At 43.7% G+C, this 18513-nt stretch overlaps 1 protein-coding gene across 4 annotated transcripts in view; it reads left to right on the forward strand.

Annotated features, from left to right (window-relative positions):
* Positions 1–6764: 6764 nt before the first annotated feature.
* Positions 6765–18513, forward strand: part of PRDM5 (PR/SET domain 5) — an 87574-nt gene continuing 75825 nt past the window's right edge. For all 4 annotated transcript variants that reach the window (XM_053403511.1, XM_053403515.1, XM_053403514.1 and 1 more), the window contains exons 1-2: positions 6765–7047; positions 10172–10255. In XM_053403511.1, the coding sequence (XP_053259486.1) occupies positions 6955–7047; positions 10172–10255 (177 nt within the window). In that variant the 5' untranslated portion in view covers positions 6765–6954. The remainder of the gene's footprint in view (positions 7048–10171; positions 10256–18513) is intronic.

An 18513-nucleotide genomic window follows, 5' to 3' on the forward strand; every position in this document is an offset into this window, starting at 1 on the left:
TGTCACTTGTGAAAGCTGCTTAAAATTCCAAGCCATTGGCAACAAAGTATTGTTCAATTAAAACAGGATATTCTTATTTAATCTACTGCTTTCATTTCAGTTTGTTCTGAATTCAACAGATGGGAATATGTCTAATTGAACTCAGCCTAAAGCTGGAATCCTTAACATGCTCATTTGGGACTGGAAGTAAATTCCATCAGCATTGGTGGAATTTATTTCTAAATGAATAGGTCTCAGCGTATGGTATACGTCTGCTTAACTGCAAGCTTAACTGCAAGCAAGCGCTCTTTATTGATGGATGTAGTCAGTTGACTGAGGGTGGTGCGAGTGGTACCCATCACATGCAAGGCATAGGTGAGATGCAAGATTGGCTGCTGTCCATGGAGTATAGTCCTCACAAGCCCTTTTGTGTATCTGTTTCTCCACTGTATTCTGCCTTTGTGCAATCTCATTGCCTTGGATTTGGCAATGGAGACTGCTGTCAACCAACTAAAACTGATCCACTCTGCTGTACCAAACATTTTGTGTCAGTTTGGAATGTCATTTGTGATTCTACACTTTGATTTTCTGGTGCAGTGGCTGATCAGAATGAGCTGTACAATTTTACATTATCCATTTAAAAAAAATAAAAAATAAAAATAAAGATATGCATTGAGCTGTGTAAACTGAAAAGCAAACAATCAATCTGTCACAAAATTCCTCAGAGGTAAACAATTACATATTTAATTGCTTGTTAATTCTCCATAACAAAGCAATTGAAGGATGGCAGGGAAAATATTTTTTTAGAGCGACAACCTAAATGGAAATGCTAATTAATGCCAAAAGGTTTGGGGAAAGCTACTTTTATCTAACAAATGCAAGCCATTTTCAAAGCTGTAGAAGAAATTTGCTTCCAGCAAGTCAAAGTATATTAAAGGATGAGTAACATATGTTTCCAAAATCACCAGAACTGAGGATAAAGCAAATAACATGATAGGTGGGGTGGTGGAAGAACACAACTCACTTCTCTTTTGGGTGGGCTGCTTAATTTGGCATTTAATATGCCAAAGGGGCTGCTTAATTGTTTAGGCAAGTCTTTGGTTTCTTGTTAAGGATTTAAGTTCAAAATCAGTAGCACAGCATGTGCTTTGTATTTTGCTGATTTTAACAAAATTTGCTTCCAAATGTCCTGAGCTCCATCAATGCTGGCACAAGAAAAATGTTTTAGGAATGGATACAGAAGGCTCATTTTAAAGTGCACGAAGCAGTCTGGAGGAACATGACGTGGACTTCTTTGCTCCTTGCAGGAACTCTGAAATACTAATTTTCATATGCTTTTTTCTTTAATAGAACTGTTCCTGAGGAATCAGACCTGCTGAGAGATGTGGCAAATTGAGCAATGGAGTAGGTGCCCAGGTTCTATGTTATACCCTAAACACCAACTCTTAGTATCCTAAAAAACAACAACACTTTCCTGGAATGTTTCCCATTTGCATGTTACACAAAAGGGAGCCTGAAACAGTCAAGAAAAGGAAAGAATGGCAGCACAAGGGCATTGGTGGTTCCAGGTAACAGGAAATGATCTCATATCTTCATGTTGTAGGTAGGAGAAGAAGAAGATGAAACAGCTAACCTCAAAGAGAGGTGATCTAAAAATGTTGAGGGAATGAGATGTGTGTGAGAGAGAGGGAGAGAGAGAGAGAGAGCTGTCCTCAGCCAAAGTGATCATAGCTTTTGTCCTTGGCGTGCTACAATTTAGCCTTGCTCTCCAACAAGTGTATTCCCCTCTTCCCCTCTCCATTTCCTCCTCTTTGTCAGATGGCCAAGTGATCTAAAACGGATTTCACTTTCACCGCGTTTCCCTAGCAGTTCAGTAAAATTGTGTGCATATGCATAACACACAGAGAGGGGGTGTTAGGTTTTTCTTCTTCTTCTTGGGGGACAATACAACTCGACACACAAGGATTATTTTCACATTTACAGAGCTATTATGTAGAGAGTTATCAGGAACACTCCTGCAATATTAAATACTGTCAGGGATATTGGCTATAATGGATGACCTGAATACTATCGAGATTCATTCTTCCTCCTCTCTAAAAAAGTAAGTTGGAAAAGGATGCATTGTGTCTGCTGCTCCTGGCCAAGCCAAACATTGTTCATCAGGATAGATGCAGGGCTGGATATCAGAAGAGGCAATTAGAAAGCTCAAAGCAGTCGGTCAGCTTGGCAAGCATCCTTCTCATTACGCCAATTGCAAGCAGATCCCCAAAGGCTCCTTTGCAGTTGCTTTACTGGGCAGTCCAGTCCTGAGCCAGTCCTGGTTCCAGTCCTGAGCTTTGGCCCTGGAACAACTGTGGTTGTGGGAGGCTCTCCAAGTGTCCCATTTACCACCCTTATAGTTGCTCACTGACCCCAATAAAACTCTGCTTGCCTTTTGCCTTGTGGTGCTGTCTTTGGGCAGGAACAATCACACTGGCAAGTGTGACACACATTTCTTCTGGGCCCAAACATGTCAACAGCAGACTGTGCCAGTGGCAAAAGAGGGTGAAGCAATGAATGCAAATTTTACTTTTATACCGTTGGTTAATTTCTAAACGCAGTCACAGCTCACTCTCTGTCTTTCATCCAGGCAAGCAAGATGCATTGTGAGAGTTAAAGGACTCATCTCAGCCAGACAGAAACACCCAGGTCATTGAAGGGTGTTGCTTGGGGAGAGTCCCAAAGGCCTGACAGAGCAGCCTGGAAGTCCACACTTAGCCACCATATGCACCCTAGATTATCTATCTACATGCACCTAAACATGCCCTTTTTAAACACACCTGGGTACCACAGTCTGTATATTTGGTTAAGCCTGAAAGGGTTTGCATTTTAAGGCCAACTTGTATGCCCTTTTCCTTATCTTTTGACTTCAGAAGGAGTTACAAGGCTCTTCAAGCCCCCCAATTGCACCAGGCGTAACTTTATCTGTGGTTGTCTCAAAATGACAGCAAAGAGAATGAAGTAATTGCACCCTTTGGTGTGCTTGAAAGGGTAGCCATGTCAAAGGAGGGCGTATGTAACAAAGCATAAGCCAAAAGAACAAATCCGGAGCAGCCTAGTAATTAAAATTATGAGATGTAAGCCCACAGCGTTAAATTTAGAATTTTAAATACTACAGGTTTGTCAGTTTCTCCTCACCTCCCTTCCCCCACTCTCTCTCTCTCTCTCTCTCTCTCTCTCTCTGCCTTCCCCCAAATGCATTGTTTTTCTTTCAGCTTTATAATCAGATTTAAACAAATACATCTCCCCGCTGGGAAAAGAACAATCTTTGGCCAGCTCCAATCTGCACTTTGATAAACTGTGTATAAACGAACCCAGGAATAATACGAGCACTCTGGATTGAATTCCCATCTTAAATTAATCTGTTTAATAGAGTGAGTTCACTTTCAGGTCCCCCTGTCATTCAGAAAACTGCTAGTGGATACTATACAATATTAGCAAAATAACCAAAAGTGATTTACAGCTTGGTGTTCAAACTGGGACAAGGTATAGCATTATTCAAAATGTAATGTTCCAACTGGGTGCACTTTGTCTTTAATGATGTATTTAGTTTTACTACGTAGAGGAGTATTTGGCAAAAAGGTTTTCTTTGGGTCTCCTCCTCCTCCTCGTATGTTTTCTGACACCACTGAAGCCTGGGATTATCTGTTATGCCTTCTGGAAAATGGAACCTTAGCAATTCAGCAACCAAAGAGCAAAAATGCAGCTCGCCTTTACCAAGTCATCTTCTTCTTCTTGTAAAACTTGGTTCGATGTGACCCTTAAAAAACCCCTCTATTTTAAGCAGAGGTTGGATGGCCATCTGTCATGGATGCTTTACTAGACATCCCTGTATTGCAGGGGGTTGGACTAGATGACCCTCGGGGTCCCTTCTAACTCTACAGTTCTTTGATTCTATGAAGTGAAATGTACATGTTCCAAGGCACCATTGAAGGGCCTTTGGTGAGGATCCTGTAAGGAAAGAGCTTGCAAAGTGCTGACATTTTAATTCATCTGTTTAAATGATTGCTAGAGGGGAAACAATTGTCAGTATGTTTCCTTCCCAAATTTGGGAATATGAAATATTCATCAGAATAGCTTAGATAAACATGTTCAAGATCCATTAGTAGATTACAGTCCTGTGTATGAAGGGCTGGCACCAGTGGTTGGTCAGATGGGGCACTGGCCAAGGCCCCCGGGGTTAAGAGGGGCCTCCACAGCCTTGCTTTGCCACCATAAGGACTTGGCACTAACTTCCCTTGTATTCATTAATAGCCTGCTTTTCTATTTAAATAACAACAAAAAGGGCCCATTTTTCTAAAGTACCCGGGTAATAAATAAACTTAAGTGACAGGTCTTGTTTTTTATTTTTTTAAGGTACTACACACTGTTTGGGGGGACGCGGGTGGCGCTGTGGGTAAAACCTCAGTGCCTAGGGCTTGCCGATCGCATGGTCAGCGGTTTGAATCCCTGCGGCGGGGTGAGCTCCTGTCTTTCGGTCCCGGCTCCTGCCCACCTAGCAGTTTGAAAGCACCCCTAAGTGCAAGTAGATAAATAGGTACCGCTTTATAGCGGGAAGGTAAATGGCGTTTCCGTGTGCTGCGCTGGTGCAGGCTCGCCAGAGCAGCTTCGTCACGCTGGCCACGTGACCCGGAAGTGTCTTCGGACAGCGCTGGCCCCCGGCCTCTTAAGTGAGATGGGCGCACAACCCTAGAGTCGGACATGACTGGCCCGTACAGGCAGGGGTACCTTTACCTTACACACTTCTTTGTAGAGATGGTGCCATCTCACTCTTAAAACCATAGACAACTTATTGGAACGCTTGCTCTAACATGTTGACTTGGGAGATCTCCATGCACAGGGCTATTTCAGGCAACAGCGACTATATGCAGAGTTTATCATCACTGAAACTGAATGCACTAACTCTGTAGAGAAGAATCTGGAATACTGGATATCGTAGGAGCAGAAGCTAAAAAGCTCAAGCATCTGTCTGGCAAACATGTCTGTCTATCTTTTCTGTTGCCTTACACCTGCTGCAATGTGTCCACTGTAAGATGCAATATTGTCTACAAATATGCAAAAGTTAAGGTAGGTTTGGGGGCTGATGTGATAACTACACTGTACAGCCAATGTAGAGGAAAAGAGACAGTGGTTAGTTTCATGGTTTTGTAGATGGGAAATCCAGATTGAAATTCTTCAAGACTTATTACAGGAAGCTTGCAGTGTGGTCTTGCACATGCAATTGTCTCTTGGCCCAAAACAATATAGACTGAAGATTACTGTGAGGCAAAACAATTGCTTTGAGTTCCTTGCACGTCAATCCTTTGTTGCCTTTACAGAATTTAGATCCAGCTACAATTGGTGGGATACAAATGCAACAAAAAAAAATGTATCATACAGGGTTGCAAATGTAACAACTGAGATATAAATGCAACAAATAGGGATAAAAATGTAACAACAACAAAAAACCCCATATATGGGATACAAATGAAACAAAAAACCCAACAACCTTGGAGATCACAGATAGTCGTCCCATGTTCAAAATCCCTGCTCAGATGTGAAGTTGGCTTTCGGCTGTTCAGTTTAGACCCTTCACCTGTTGACTGTATACCAGCTTACTTACATACAGTTCTTATATTTATTTTACCATTCCAGCTCAATCTATTTACTTATATGCATCTGATGAAGTAGTCTGTTGCCTTTGGGGGGGAGGGGAACCAGTTTGTGTCTAAAAATATTTTATTGTTCTGGTGCCATCCAAGTTAGCATTTATGGCAAGAGTAACAGAGGAATCCCCTGTAAATTTACTCAGAAGTTAGTCCCACTGTTTTCAATGACATTTACTCCTACTGTACCACATGTACAGAATTATTTTTATTTTTTTAAAAAATCACAACAGCCTTGTGAAGTAGGATAGGGTTGAGAAATTGTGATTTGTCCAACATCACTCCTTGAACTTCACAGCTGAGGGATGGTTAGTCGGGCATCCTAACTCCTACAACACACTGTTTATTCAGGTTAGTATCCCTTTAAGGGCTCCTCCAGACAACATATCCAGTTCTCTCCCTCCAAAGTTTATCCTCACAGCAACGCTGAGGCAGGCATTAGGCTGAGTGGGAATTGGAAGCTTGGCCTCAAAGGCCCTACCCATGACACCACCAGTGGCAGACCTACATTTTTGGAGCCCTGAAGCTTGAGCTGTCATTGGGGCCCCTTCGCAACCGGCAAGGAGGTCTGGGTAACCACTATTATCTTCTTCAATGGAGTTGTTCCATGACAGATCACCACAGTGTTTTCACAAAGATCAACTGCTACAACATTTTGAATGAAATCGCTGTTCTGCACTGGATTATTTCACATGTCAAAGTCACTAACGTGAACAAAAAAATTCCTATGCCATATAGTTTTTGAGTTATGGGAGGGGAAAATGAAAATTAGGGAAATGTGCTATACATGCATCATAGAATGATTTAAGTCGCGCCACTCAAATTAGGTCTGCTAAACCCAAATTTCCAAAGCATTTTTTTAAAGCCCTGGAGCCCACGCTCTGCAGCAGGAATGCAGGGCTCTCGTCCTGTCCCGAAAAGAGAAGCTGCTTGCTTTCTCCCTGCCCAAGATTCCCGGGATCCTTCGCTCGCCTCGCAGGAGTCGCGCGCTCTGCCTTTCCTGGCTCGCTCTCGGCAAAACTTTCAGCCAATCGGAGCGCCGCCTTTCTCGAGCCTCGGCAGAAGCGCCGGCCCAGCGAGCGAGGAATCGGGGCGGGGGAAGAAGCAGGCCCGGCCCGGGGGGAGAGCAGGGGAGGAGATCGAGCAGCAAGGCTTCCCCGCCCGATCCCTTCTCCCTCCCCACACCCCACCTACCCAACCCGCTTCCCTTTGCAATGAAAGCCCCTCTGGATCCCTTTCCCCCGTTTAAGAGGCTACATTAGTAACTCCCCCCACCCCATAATAGTACAAAATGCTGGGCATGTACGTGCCGGACAGGTTTGCCCTGAAGTCATCTAGCATTCAAGACGGGATGGGGCTCTTTACGGCCCGGAGAGTAAAAAAGGTGGGTGATCCTTGCTGTTGCACCATTAAGGTGAGGGATCGGCAGGACGGGAGGGGGGAGAGATCCGCCAGGCTTTTCCTGCAAGCTCTTCCTTCTTCAACATTCCACCCTCCCCAGAGAGCTTGCCACGTATTTTTTTCTTTCTCTCTCTCTCTCTCTCTCTCTCTCTCTCTCTCTCTCTCTCTCTCAGATCTTCACCATTTAATCCCAAACCCCTCTTCCTCTTGTGATACTCTTTAGTTCACTTCCGTCCGGCAACTTGTGGAAATTATTACATAAATGGCCTCAAAACTTCTGCTTTTTAATCTATCTTTTTCGCAGAGCCTCCTGCGCCCATTGTTGTTCGACTGAGCTCTCCTCGGCGCAGTCAGAATCCTCATCAGTTCGACAACAGCCACATAAAAGAAGGAGCTGTGAGCTCAAATCCGATTCGCATCCAAAATAGATTTGCCTGGGGGCAGGGGATTCAATTTGCATCTTGCAAATCCGTGACAGTCTTCGGTTTCAAAGGAAGGGCCTGTGTATTTCAGTCCTTCACCTCAATGGCAAAGGGAACAAGAATAAACAAAAGGTGCCTTTCCCAAGCCGCTCTCTTGAGCTGGTTTAGGTAGCCAAAGCTTGCCAAATTGTAGCAAACTGTTACTGGCCTTTCCTACTGTAATTGCTCCTCTGGTTCCTGGTTTATGCTTTCTGGGCTGTAGCTCAGTATAGATCACCTGTGCTTTGTGTAGACCCAGGTTCAGTTGCAGGTATGTCCAGGTAGAGTCAGAAAGCAGCTGCCAGTCAGTGTGGAGAATACCAAACAAGACTGACCAATGGACTTAGTATAAGGCAACTTCCCTTGTTCCTATAAACAAACAAATAAGCAGCTAAGCAGTGTAAAGGTAAAGGTAACAGTACCCCTGACCATTAGGTCCAGTCGTGGCCAACTCTGGGGTTGCGGCACTCATCTCGCTTTATTGGCCGAGGGAGCCGGCATACAGCTTCCGGGTCATGTGGCCAGCATGACTAAGCTGCTTCTGGAGAACCAGAGCAGCGCACGGAAATGCTGTTTACCTTTCCGCCAGAGCGGTACCTATTTATCTACTTGCACTTTGACGTGCTTTCGAACTGCTAGGTTGGCAGGAGCAGGGACTGAGCAACGGGAGCTCACCCCATCACAGGGATTCGAACCGCCAACCTTCTGATCAGCAAGTCCTAGGCTCTGTGGTTTAACCCACAGCACCACCCACGTCCATATTATGCTAAATAATAGGATGGATGATTGACTTAGTGGATCATGTGTGAGTACCATATTTGCAGTTTATCAGGTAGCACAGCAGAGGACATCGTGTTCTCTCCCCACCCCACCTGGACCCCTGTAATTGACAGCATGTACACTGAACAAAACTGACAGGCTACTTTCCTGAAGGTTGGGTCTCTTTGACAGCATTCCTATTGCCATGGAAGAGAATCACATGTGTGACCTTATGAGCTAATTCTCCACATTGGGGGGGGGGGAGAGAGTAACCAATAGGATCCAGGGGTTGGAGCAATTCCCCCATGAGGAAATGTTACAAAATCTGGGGCATTTTAAGTTTTAGAAAAAAGGCAAGTAATTTGGGGGGTGGGAATGAGAGGTTTTTTAATCCTTCTCATAATACTAGAACCAGGGAATATCCAATGTGAATTTCAATTAATTTTAGTATTTTAACTTTTTGTATGTTTAAAAGTTTTGTAATTCCCCCTCCCCCTTGATTTACTTGTTTTATCCTTTTGTAAACTGCTTTGAGGTTGTTGCTGTTGTTATTTTACATTTGATTGGTATATAAATAAGTAAATAAAAATAAAATAAACCTGAAAGGTGGAAAATTGGAGACAGATAAAGGAAACACTTCTTCACACAATTAACTTCTGTAGGCGCGGAATTTGATCCCTCGAGATGTAGTGATAGCCACCAACCTGGACTTTTTAAAATGGAGATTAGGCACATTCACCAATGATGATAAGTCTATCAATGGCTACTAGTCATGATAGTGATATAGAACCTTTGGAATGAGAGCCAGTTTGCCACTGAATACTAGTTGTTGGAGATCATGAGTGGGAGAGAGTGCTGCTGTGCTCATGTCCTGCTTGCAGGTTACCCAAAGGCATCTGTTTGGTCACTGTGAATAGAGAAGTTTGGACTAGATTGACTTTTGGTCTGGTCCAAGTCTTCTTATATCCTTAAAGGTAAAGGTAAAGGGACCCCTGAGCATTAGGTCCAGTCGAGACCGACTCTGGGGTTGCAGTGCTCATCTTGCTTTATTGGCTGAGGGAGCTGGCGTACAGCATGACTAAGCCACTTCTGGTGAACCAGAGCAGCGCACGGAAACGCCGTTTACCTTTCCGCCAGAGCGGTACCTATTTATCTACTTGCACTTTGAGGTGCTTTCAAACTGCTAGGTTGGCAGGAGCAGGGACCGAGGAGGGGGGATTCGAACCGCCGACCTTCTGATCGGCAAGTGCTAGACTCTGTGGTTTAACCCACAGCGCCACCCACGTCCCTTCTTATAGGGCTGCTAATTTGTATCATTAAGCAGTTAAAAAAATACAGTTGTTAAAAGGACTTTGCATGATATTCAAGAAGTTTTACTCAGGGTAGACTTAATAGACCAGACATAGTCATGTTCATTAATTTGAGTAAACCTTAGTTGGATACCACCTATTAGCCCTCTTCAGAGATTCAGGATACCTGTCCCCCATATCTTGTTTTATTTTTTTCAAATAGGGTATGGGAAGTTAACCTTTCTCTCCAGGTCTGATTTTCTGATTCGGAAAACATCTGGACATAGCAATTGTGCTGGAAGGCTTTTACCACTGGGGAATAAAGCAGCTTTTTGTGGGGTGCTAGGATTGATTTCCATTGGGGATGGGTGCTGGGGGAAGGGTATAAACCCCTTTCCCCACATCTTTGTTCAGACATGAATCCTCTAAATCTGAGCCCCATGTAAGTAATTTAAAGAAACGGTGGTGCAGTCACACATTTCTGTAATAATATGTAGCTGACCCCAATAAAGTTGTGAAACTGAACATAGCAATACATTTTCCTAGAACAGAAGGAAGGGTTTGATGGCTTTGCTTTGCTTGTGTTTCCACTCCTTAGGGCGAAAAATTTGGACCCTTTGCAGGAGAGAAGCGAATGCCTCAGGAGCTGGATGAAGACACAGACTGCAGACTGATGTGGGAGGTGAGGACTGCAGGAATGGCTTGGCTCCTGGGGCTCTAGGGACTCAGTCGGTACATTGTTTTGCAAAAACAAAGAAGTCACACCCAAATGATACATTTGAAGCACATGGTTTCCCTGCCCCAAGAATCGTGGGAACTGTTGTTGTTGTTGTTGTTGTTGTTGTTGTTGTTGTTGTTGTTGTTGTTGTTGTTGTTATTAGTTGTTGTTGTTGTTGTTGTTGTTGTTGTTGTTGTTGTTGTTGTTAATTATTTATACCCTGCCCATCTGACTGGGTTTCCCCAGCCACTCTGGGCAGCTCCCAACAGAATATTAAAAACGTGATAAAATACCAGACATTAAAAACTTCCCTAAACTGGGCTGCCTTCAGATGTCTTCTAAAAGTCAGATAGTTGTTTATTTCCTTGACATCTGGTGGGAGGGCATTCCACAGGGCGGGCACAACTACCGAGAAGGCCCTCTTCCTGGTTCCCTGTAACTTGGCTTCTCACAGTGAGGGAACCGCCAGAAGGCCCTTGGCACTGGATCTCAGTGTCCGGGCTGAACGATGGGTATGGAGACTCTCCTTCAGGTATACTGGGCCGAGGCTGTTTAGGGCTTTAAAGGTCAGCACCAACACTTAGAATTGTGCTTGTAAACGTATTGGGAGCCAAATGTAGGTACAATTCCTAGCATGCAGAGCACAATTCCTAGCATGAGAATACAATTCCCATGATTCTATTAGGGAAGCGATGTGCTTTCAATGTACTGTGTGGATGTGACCGAGGGCTAGAATTGCTATTGTTTGTTAGTCCAACTCGATATGATGGGATACGAAACTTTTTATTCTTTGTATCATCTTCTTGTATCAACATAGGGATGCGGGTGGCACTGTGGGTAAAACCTCAGCGCCTAGGACTTGCCGATTGCATGGTCGGTGGTTCGAATCCCCGCGGCAGGGTGCGCTCCCGTCGTTCGGTCCCAGCGCCTGCCAACCTAGCAGTTCGAAAGCACCTCCGGGTGCAAGTAGATAAATAGGGACCGCTTACCAGCGGGAAGGTAAACGGCGTTCCGTGTGCTGCTCTGGCTCGCCAGATGCAGCTTGTCACGCTGGCCACGTGACCCGGAAGTGTCTGTGGACAGCGCTGGCTCCCGGCCTATAGAGTGAGATGAGCGCACAACCCTAGAGTCTGGCAAGACTGGCCTGAACGGGCAGGGGTACCTTTACCTTTACCTATCATCTTTGTATCTCTTCCTTCTGTTCCCGATCACATTTACTTGCATTCAGTGTGTGAGGTCTCCACACTGTGTGCCCTTCTGCCCCACCACCTATTTCCAGTGATGCGAGGTGGGAGTTGGGCAACTCATAGGGTGCGGATGCTATACAATACACTGTGTTCAACCCGGGTGGAAAGATGCAGAGCAACAGTGGCAGCTACAAAGGCGCTACAAGGGCGCTACTACTTGTGACAAAACTAAGACTGACAAAATGTAGTTGAGAGAGAGAGAGACAGAGAGACAGAGAGAGAAACCTAGGGAATTATAAACCTCTACAAAGGCATGAATGGTTACAACTCTTCCAATTTAAACCAATCCAGACTACCTTTTCTTAGTTAGGGCCATATATTACAGTTCTATTCTTGAATGGATAGCATTTCTGCTGTTTTATCTAGTTTAAATGCCTGTATTTTTAAATAATGGTGGCATGGCTGCTTTTAAATTTTAAGTGTGCTCTTATAAGAAGTGATCCACTTTGGGTGTAGTTTTCCTTTAATAAATGCCATTTTAGCAGTGGTGCTTGTTTAAATTTTTCATTACCAGGGGCACCAACTATAGGGGGATCTGGGTGCCTGAGCACCCACAAAAAATTGTTGTGAGTGCTGCCCAACGCAACTTCCGAGGTCTTGTAAGGTCTCGGAGCCTGACTTCCGTTACCACTGGAAGTCAGGTTCCAAGGCTGGGGAGGGTGAGGGACATAATGACATCACACTGCAATGTGACGCCATGACGTCATGCTGCAGCGTGACATCATTATGTCATGTGCACTGGACACCCATAACCTTTGGCCCAAGTTGGCTCCCCTGTTCATTATGAAGAACGAAGATTCTTTTTGTCTAATTAAAGTGACCTAGAAGCTCAATAATCTTCTAAATGCTGTAAATGGTTTAATATTAATTTGAGAGTGTGACAGTGTTTCAGTGACACGTAGATGTTCTAACAGCAAACCATAAAATCAGGTTTTATATGGTTCTTTGACACTTTTTCTTAACTTTCCCCCTCTTTGACCTATTTTTGGAACCTTGCACAGATTCCTGCATACCGCATTTTATGACTTCCTGAATGTTTGAACCCAAGCGGTTTAAGTTTACAGACGCTGATCTGAATACAAGTGTTGTTGTGCATTATGAATCATGCTGTGAAGTGGCCTTGAGTTGCAAGCCTGTGGCTAGGGACACGTAAAGTAAAAAGCAGCTGTCCAGGTTTACATAGATAGCCATTCAAGAAATTAGGGAGGCAGCTTCAAGTTAGTGACTGTTTTGCTGGAGCTCATATATTGTCTATTATTATTATTAGTAGCAGTATTAACCACATTGCTGCACCCTCAAAACAGAGTTAAGATCACTCCAGTTAATGAGGAAATATTATTCGTAGGTTACATAGAATCTGAAAGACCCCTAATATAGTTCCCACCCATCCTTTAGTGGGGTGGCTTTTTTGGGCAAGGGGATGGATCAATTGTAAGAAACCTGCCCACGTTCAGACAGATTATTTTTACTTTTGTTATTTAAAAAATCTGGAAAATATTTGTCACCAGGCCCCCTTCCTGTAAGTACCCTCCATGAAGAAATGAGAAAGCCCTATGTTTTGTTAGTGGGTGATAACCAGACCTGGAGGACAAGGACGATCCATTGGGGGGGAGGGTTATTGTGCCCCCAAATCACTGTGATTGGAGTTCAGCTGGAAAATAGCTGACCAGTTTAAATGCTAGACCTCTCAGTCAAATCAAAAGATCATCCCACCTCTCCACTCTCCTTTCCACCTCTTTCCAGTTGAATTCTGAGTGTTTTCTCTATTAACTTGGGGATCTTCCAAACTTCCACTCACCCTGCCACTTTCCCCTGGGAAATCCCGCTGTTTACTGCTGAATTTGAGCAAGTATCAATCAGGTTTTCTCCGGATTAACATTTGTTCCAGTTTAAATAATAAGATATAAGATAAGCTAAACTAAGCTAAGCTAAGATAAGATAAGATAAGATAATGATGATGATTAACACCTCACCCATCTGTCTGGGTTTCTCTAGCCACTCTGGGTGGCTTAAAGGTAAAGGTTAAAGGGACCCCTGACCATTAGGTCCAGTCGTGACCGACTCTGGGGTTGAGCGCTCATGTCGCTCTATAGGCCGAGGGAGTCGGCGTTTTCCGCAGACAGCTTCCGGGTCATGTGGCCAGCATGACTAAGCCGCTTCTGGCAAACCAGAGCAGCGCACATAAATGCTGTTTACCTTCCCGCCGGAGCGGTGCCTATTTATCTACTTGCACTTTGTGCAAGTAGGTGGGCAGGAGCTAGGGACCGAGCAACGGGAGCTCACCCTGTCACGAGGATTCAAACCACCAACCTTCTGATCGGCAAGCCCTAGGCCCTGTGGTTTAACCCACAGTGCCACCCGCATCCCTTACAGCACATATAAAAACATAGTAAAATATCAAACATTTTTAAAAAATGGGTTTTCCAGGGAAAAACAACAGGGGAAAGACAAAACTGCTCTAGAAAACAGGGGACAAGCAGAAAACCGCTCAGACCTGTGCTTTGAAGGCACCAGAAAAGCAGAAGTGTGGATGAGCCCTGTGTTTCATTTCTCAAAAAGCCAGTCTGTGTGGGGTGGCAGGATGGAGGGGGGGGGGTCATATATTTCACGCTATGGAAAATCTGAGGCAACTAAACTATTCCGAGGATTGGGCGCTGCCTGATCTCCCTTGGCATTACCTGTTAATGGCGCAATGTGGTAACGTGAAAGACTCCTCAAATCACTATGATTTGCCTCACGATATGGGCTACACACAGAGCTTACGCGCACCCCTAGTATCCATGCCTAGCACTGTCAGGCATCAAAAGTAAATATTCATTCCGGTAAACAAATAAAATTCTGCTCATTGAAAAATAGGATATCAGGTTATAAGGCTAGGCTGGGATTTTTCTCCTTGACACTTTGGTTGGCAGGGAGATTTGGATGTGCAGCAGCATTCCAGCATGTCTTTTCCCTCTTCATATTATGCAATGATACAGTGCTAGGAGGCTGCATCAAGTGCTTTTTATAAACATGCAGTTCAGATCTTAGATCAAACCTTCTGAGCCTTTGTTGAGGCTGACTATAGCTCTTAGTATGCTTGGACCTTCAAAGCTCTGTTGATTTCATTAAGGCTTTGGGGATGCTCAGTGCATTTGGGATTGCGGCCCATATCCTGTGGATGTGTGGTCTTATATGACAGAGCTATTGCTTGATCTCCGATGAGACTAGTATTCTTGGAGGGTGTCTTAAGGGAGCCCTACTGGGTGGTTTGCTGTTTTGCTTTGTAAAAACAGTTCCTAAATGAAATATTTTGTACTCATAGAGTGACAATATTTGTAATCAAGTGACATCATTGCTCTGCCTGCAATGCTATTGCAGCTGTCTGCTTTTGATGAAATTTAGGCATCAATACACCCTCAGCTGATGGGCTTCTGAGGGTTGAAACAAATAACAGTATTCTCAATTCAGTTGCCAAATTAAGAACCATGACACGAAGAAATAGGGTATGCAAACATTTTATCTGTAAGCCACAGACCACTTGCTCTGAAGTTATCTCATTGAAGTTACTTCACTAAAGACCACATGACTCATGCAAACCAATACTGGGCTTGGCAGAACATTTATTGGGCTTTACCTCTCTGGATAAGACTCCTAAAATACCATTAAAAATATTTGCCATCACCTACAATATTCTGCAGAGGACTGAAGGTCCCTGAATAATAAGCAGCAATAAATCTCTATATATTCCTTTCTATTGATAGTCTATGGATAAAGTATCCAGAGTGCTGGCCTGTTTCGCACCTAACGCTAAACCATGTTTTATTAAACCATAGTTTGTTTGCTCATCTGAATCAACTTAATTGGGGTTTGTTTATTGCCAACAAACCACAATTTGAGGCCATGGTTTGTTGTTGGTTTATGAACCTTGATTTGTTTTAACTATGGTCTGATGTTACATGGAAACCCAATACTCTTAACCATGGTTTGTTTGGCCATCGCACTCCAGATGCACATCAAGTTGCAAAGTTACAAGGCAAGAGCAGCTGGAAAGCAAGCCAAACTTTATAAAACCAAACTATAGTTTGTTTGTTCAATCAACTGTGGAAAAGTCTTCATCTTTTAAATTTTCTGCCAGAACTGGAAGCAAAATGCAGGCATGGTGCCCCTTTTGAGGGAATGGCGTTGGCAAATTTCAAAAAGATAGATGCAACTTGCCCTTGGCTGCACTCCATTAGATAGAGTCTCTGAACGGCATTGCTCTAACCCAGCAGCTTCAAGATCAATGCAAGGCTAACATTTAGCTTCTAAGAGCATCCCATACCAGGTCTCATGTGTTCTGTTTCAAAATTAAATTAGAGGAGTCACGGAATATCCCTCCGCCCTTGCTGTTTATATGGGAATGTAGTTTCTTGCCTTTCTTATTTAATAACAATCCACCAAATGGCCTCCAAAATTGCAAGCAATGTGTTTACTGAGTGCTGTAGCAGAAGCCATCTGTTTGTTATCATTGCTGTGCTGACATTTCCCCCTCACTGGCTGTAAAGTATTTGACTTCAGCTCACAGCCATGCTCATGTAGTGCAGCAGAATACATCCCGCTGCTTAATCCTTTTGGCCAAACACAACATGATTTCATTTCAAACTTGAGAGTGTCATTTAGCAAGTTGCCTGAGCCACATATGCCAACATGAGCTTTCTACATTTTTTTTTTTTTGCCATTCACCAATAGCCTTCCCCAGAGTGCTTTTTTTGGTTATTGGTTTTTTAACCAACTTGCATTATTGGCTATTATCAAGGCTACCATTTCACATTGGTGGGTAGTATTCACTGAAGGTCTTTGAATCTGCATTTCACTGCTGTATACAAACCAATGGCCCCCAGTTCCTGAAAGTTGTAATCTCTTGACTCCCAGTTTATGGTAAAGTGGGTTCAAAGGAGTTGTTAGTTCCCCAATTACTGTCTTTTTCCAAATTAAACAATCTGTTGTACCTCACAGAGTTACAGTTTCCAGAGTGGTTTCAGAACTGGTCCTCTTTCCAGGGAACTAACTCTGGGTCTCCTAACAACTATCAGTGAGTGCCCTTAACAAATTACAGTCTCCAGAATTCATTGTGGGCAAACCATGACTGTTTAAAGTGGTATAATGGTGCTTAAAATGTAAAGTGTGGGTGTGACTTCTGTCTGTTTAATGGGAATCAACAGACAAAATAGCAAAACTCCCTTTAGCTAAGAATAGAAATAATGTTCACATCAACTGCAAATGGCTAGAAATCATGACTGATTTTGGTGTTTTCCCCCATCACTGTATAAGTGATTAAAGGCTTCAATCCTATACCCATTTACCTTGGAGTAAACCCAATTGCACAAAACTCACATAGTTAGGTTTTCTAAATTCCACTGAGGTCAATATTCTTTTAAACAATCTAACTGTGTACATGATTGCAGCCATAGTATTGTCCAAAAGGAAAGCTCCAATTTTCCTGACTGCATTACTTGTCTGCTTATTTTAATGTACAGTTTTGTGTACGGCCGTGGTCCATTCAGGCTTTCAACCCTTTCATGTTGAAAACACAGCATAAACTTGTGCTATTGTGGAAATGTCAGGCTGTTTGAAACACGATAGCTTTAATTTCATCCATATTCATGCAAGAATTAACACTGGCCTTGCTTGTCTGTCCCAAACAAAGTCAAATGCATATAAATATAACTTTTTGGAGCAGATTTTGTTTTTTCAGAGGCACATACAAATCCTGTTATCTTCAAAAACAACTTATATTCACATCTCTGTCTCGTTGGGGAACAAAATCTCTCCTTGGAAAAAGAGTAGTAAATTGGAGAGACTTTTATATTGTTTTGCAGAACCTCGGGAGCAGTTAAATAAAGAAAAGAAGAACAGTGTCAAGAATACTCTCATGTGGTTTTTGCTAAGCTTTGTCATAATAAGGCTACCTGTGTCTGTCAGTGAGGAAATAGGATGTCCCTTCCCGAGGGTAACTAAGACAAAAAACTTGTATGGTGCAGTGGGTATCGTGTCAGACTAGGACCTGAGAGACTCAGGTTAAAATCCTCATCCAGCAATGAAGCTTACTGGATGACCCTGGAACTGTCACACTCTTAGTCTGACAAACCTCTCAGGATTGTTGTGAGAATACCGTATTTTTCGCTCCATAAGACGCACTTTTTCCCTCCTAAAAAGTAAGGGGAAATGTGTGTACGTCTTATGGAGCGAATGCAGGGGGGAGGCAGGCAGGAAAAGCCCCCAAGAGCTGCACACAAGCTCTGCGCAGCTGTTGCGGGCTTTTCCCCAGGAGGGAGAAGGGACTGAGATGGCCAGTCAGTCCCTTCTCCCTCCTCGTAGAAAAGCCCGCAGGAGCCGCACGCTCCTTAAAGGGTGTGCGGCTCCTGTGGGCCTTTGCGGGAGGTGGGAGTATTGCCTCCGGCTGGGAGAGGCTGTGCGTGGCTATGGCTTCTTTGCTCTTTGGGGCTGGGGGGGGCGGGCTTCCCCTGGCAGCCCCAGAAGCTCTGGGAGAAGCGGACAGGCAAGATTTTTTTTCTTGATTTCCCCCTCTAAAAACTAGGTGCGCCTTATGGTCCGGTGAGCCTTATGGAGCGAAAAATACGGTAATATTGTGGAAGAGGTAGATAACCATACATATTAGAAAACAAGACCATCAATGGCTGCTAGTCATGATGGCTTACATGAACCAATGGTTTTTAATGTATTACTTCCAGAAACTGTGGGTACCCAGGAGCTGTAGAAAATTAAGCCACATATTACCAGGATGTTAAACTACTATATCACCTTAAGATTCAACCTGTTGCTTTATGGGGATGGAGAATGTGACCTCCATTGTGTTGCTAGTTTGAGTAGACCAGGCCACTCATGTTAGCAATTAAGTGCATAAGAATTTTGGGTGATGGGTTGAATCTTACCCTTGAAATCTGGAACCAGTGCTTTTCCTAACAGTTTTTCATTCCTTTTGGAAGAGATCCA

This window comes from Podarcis raffonei, chromosome 9, assembly GCF_027172205.1.
Source record: "Podarcis raffonei isolate rPodRaf1 chromosome 9, rPodRaf1.pri, whole genome shotgun sequence".
Taxonomy (NCBI): domain Eukaryota; kingdom Metazoa; phylum Chordata; class Lepidosauria; order Squamata; family Lacertidae; genus Podarcis; species Podarcis raffonei.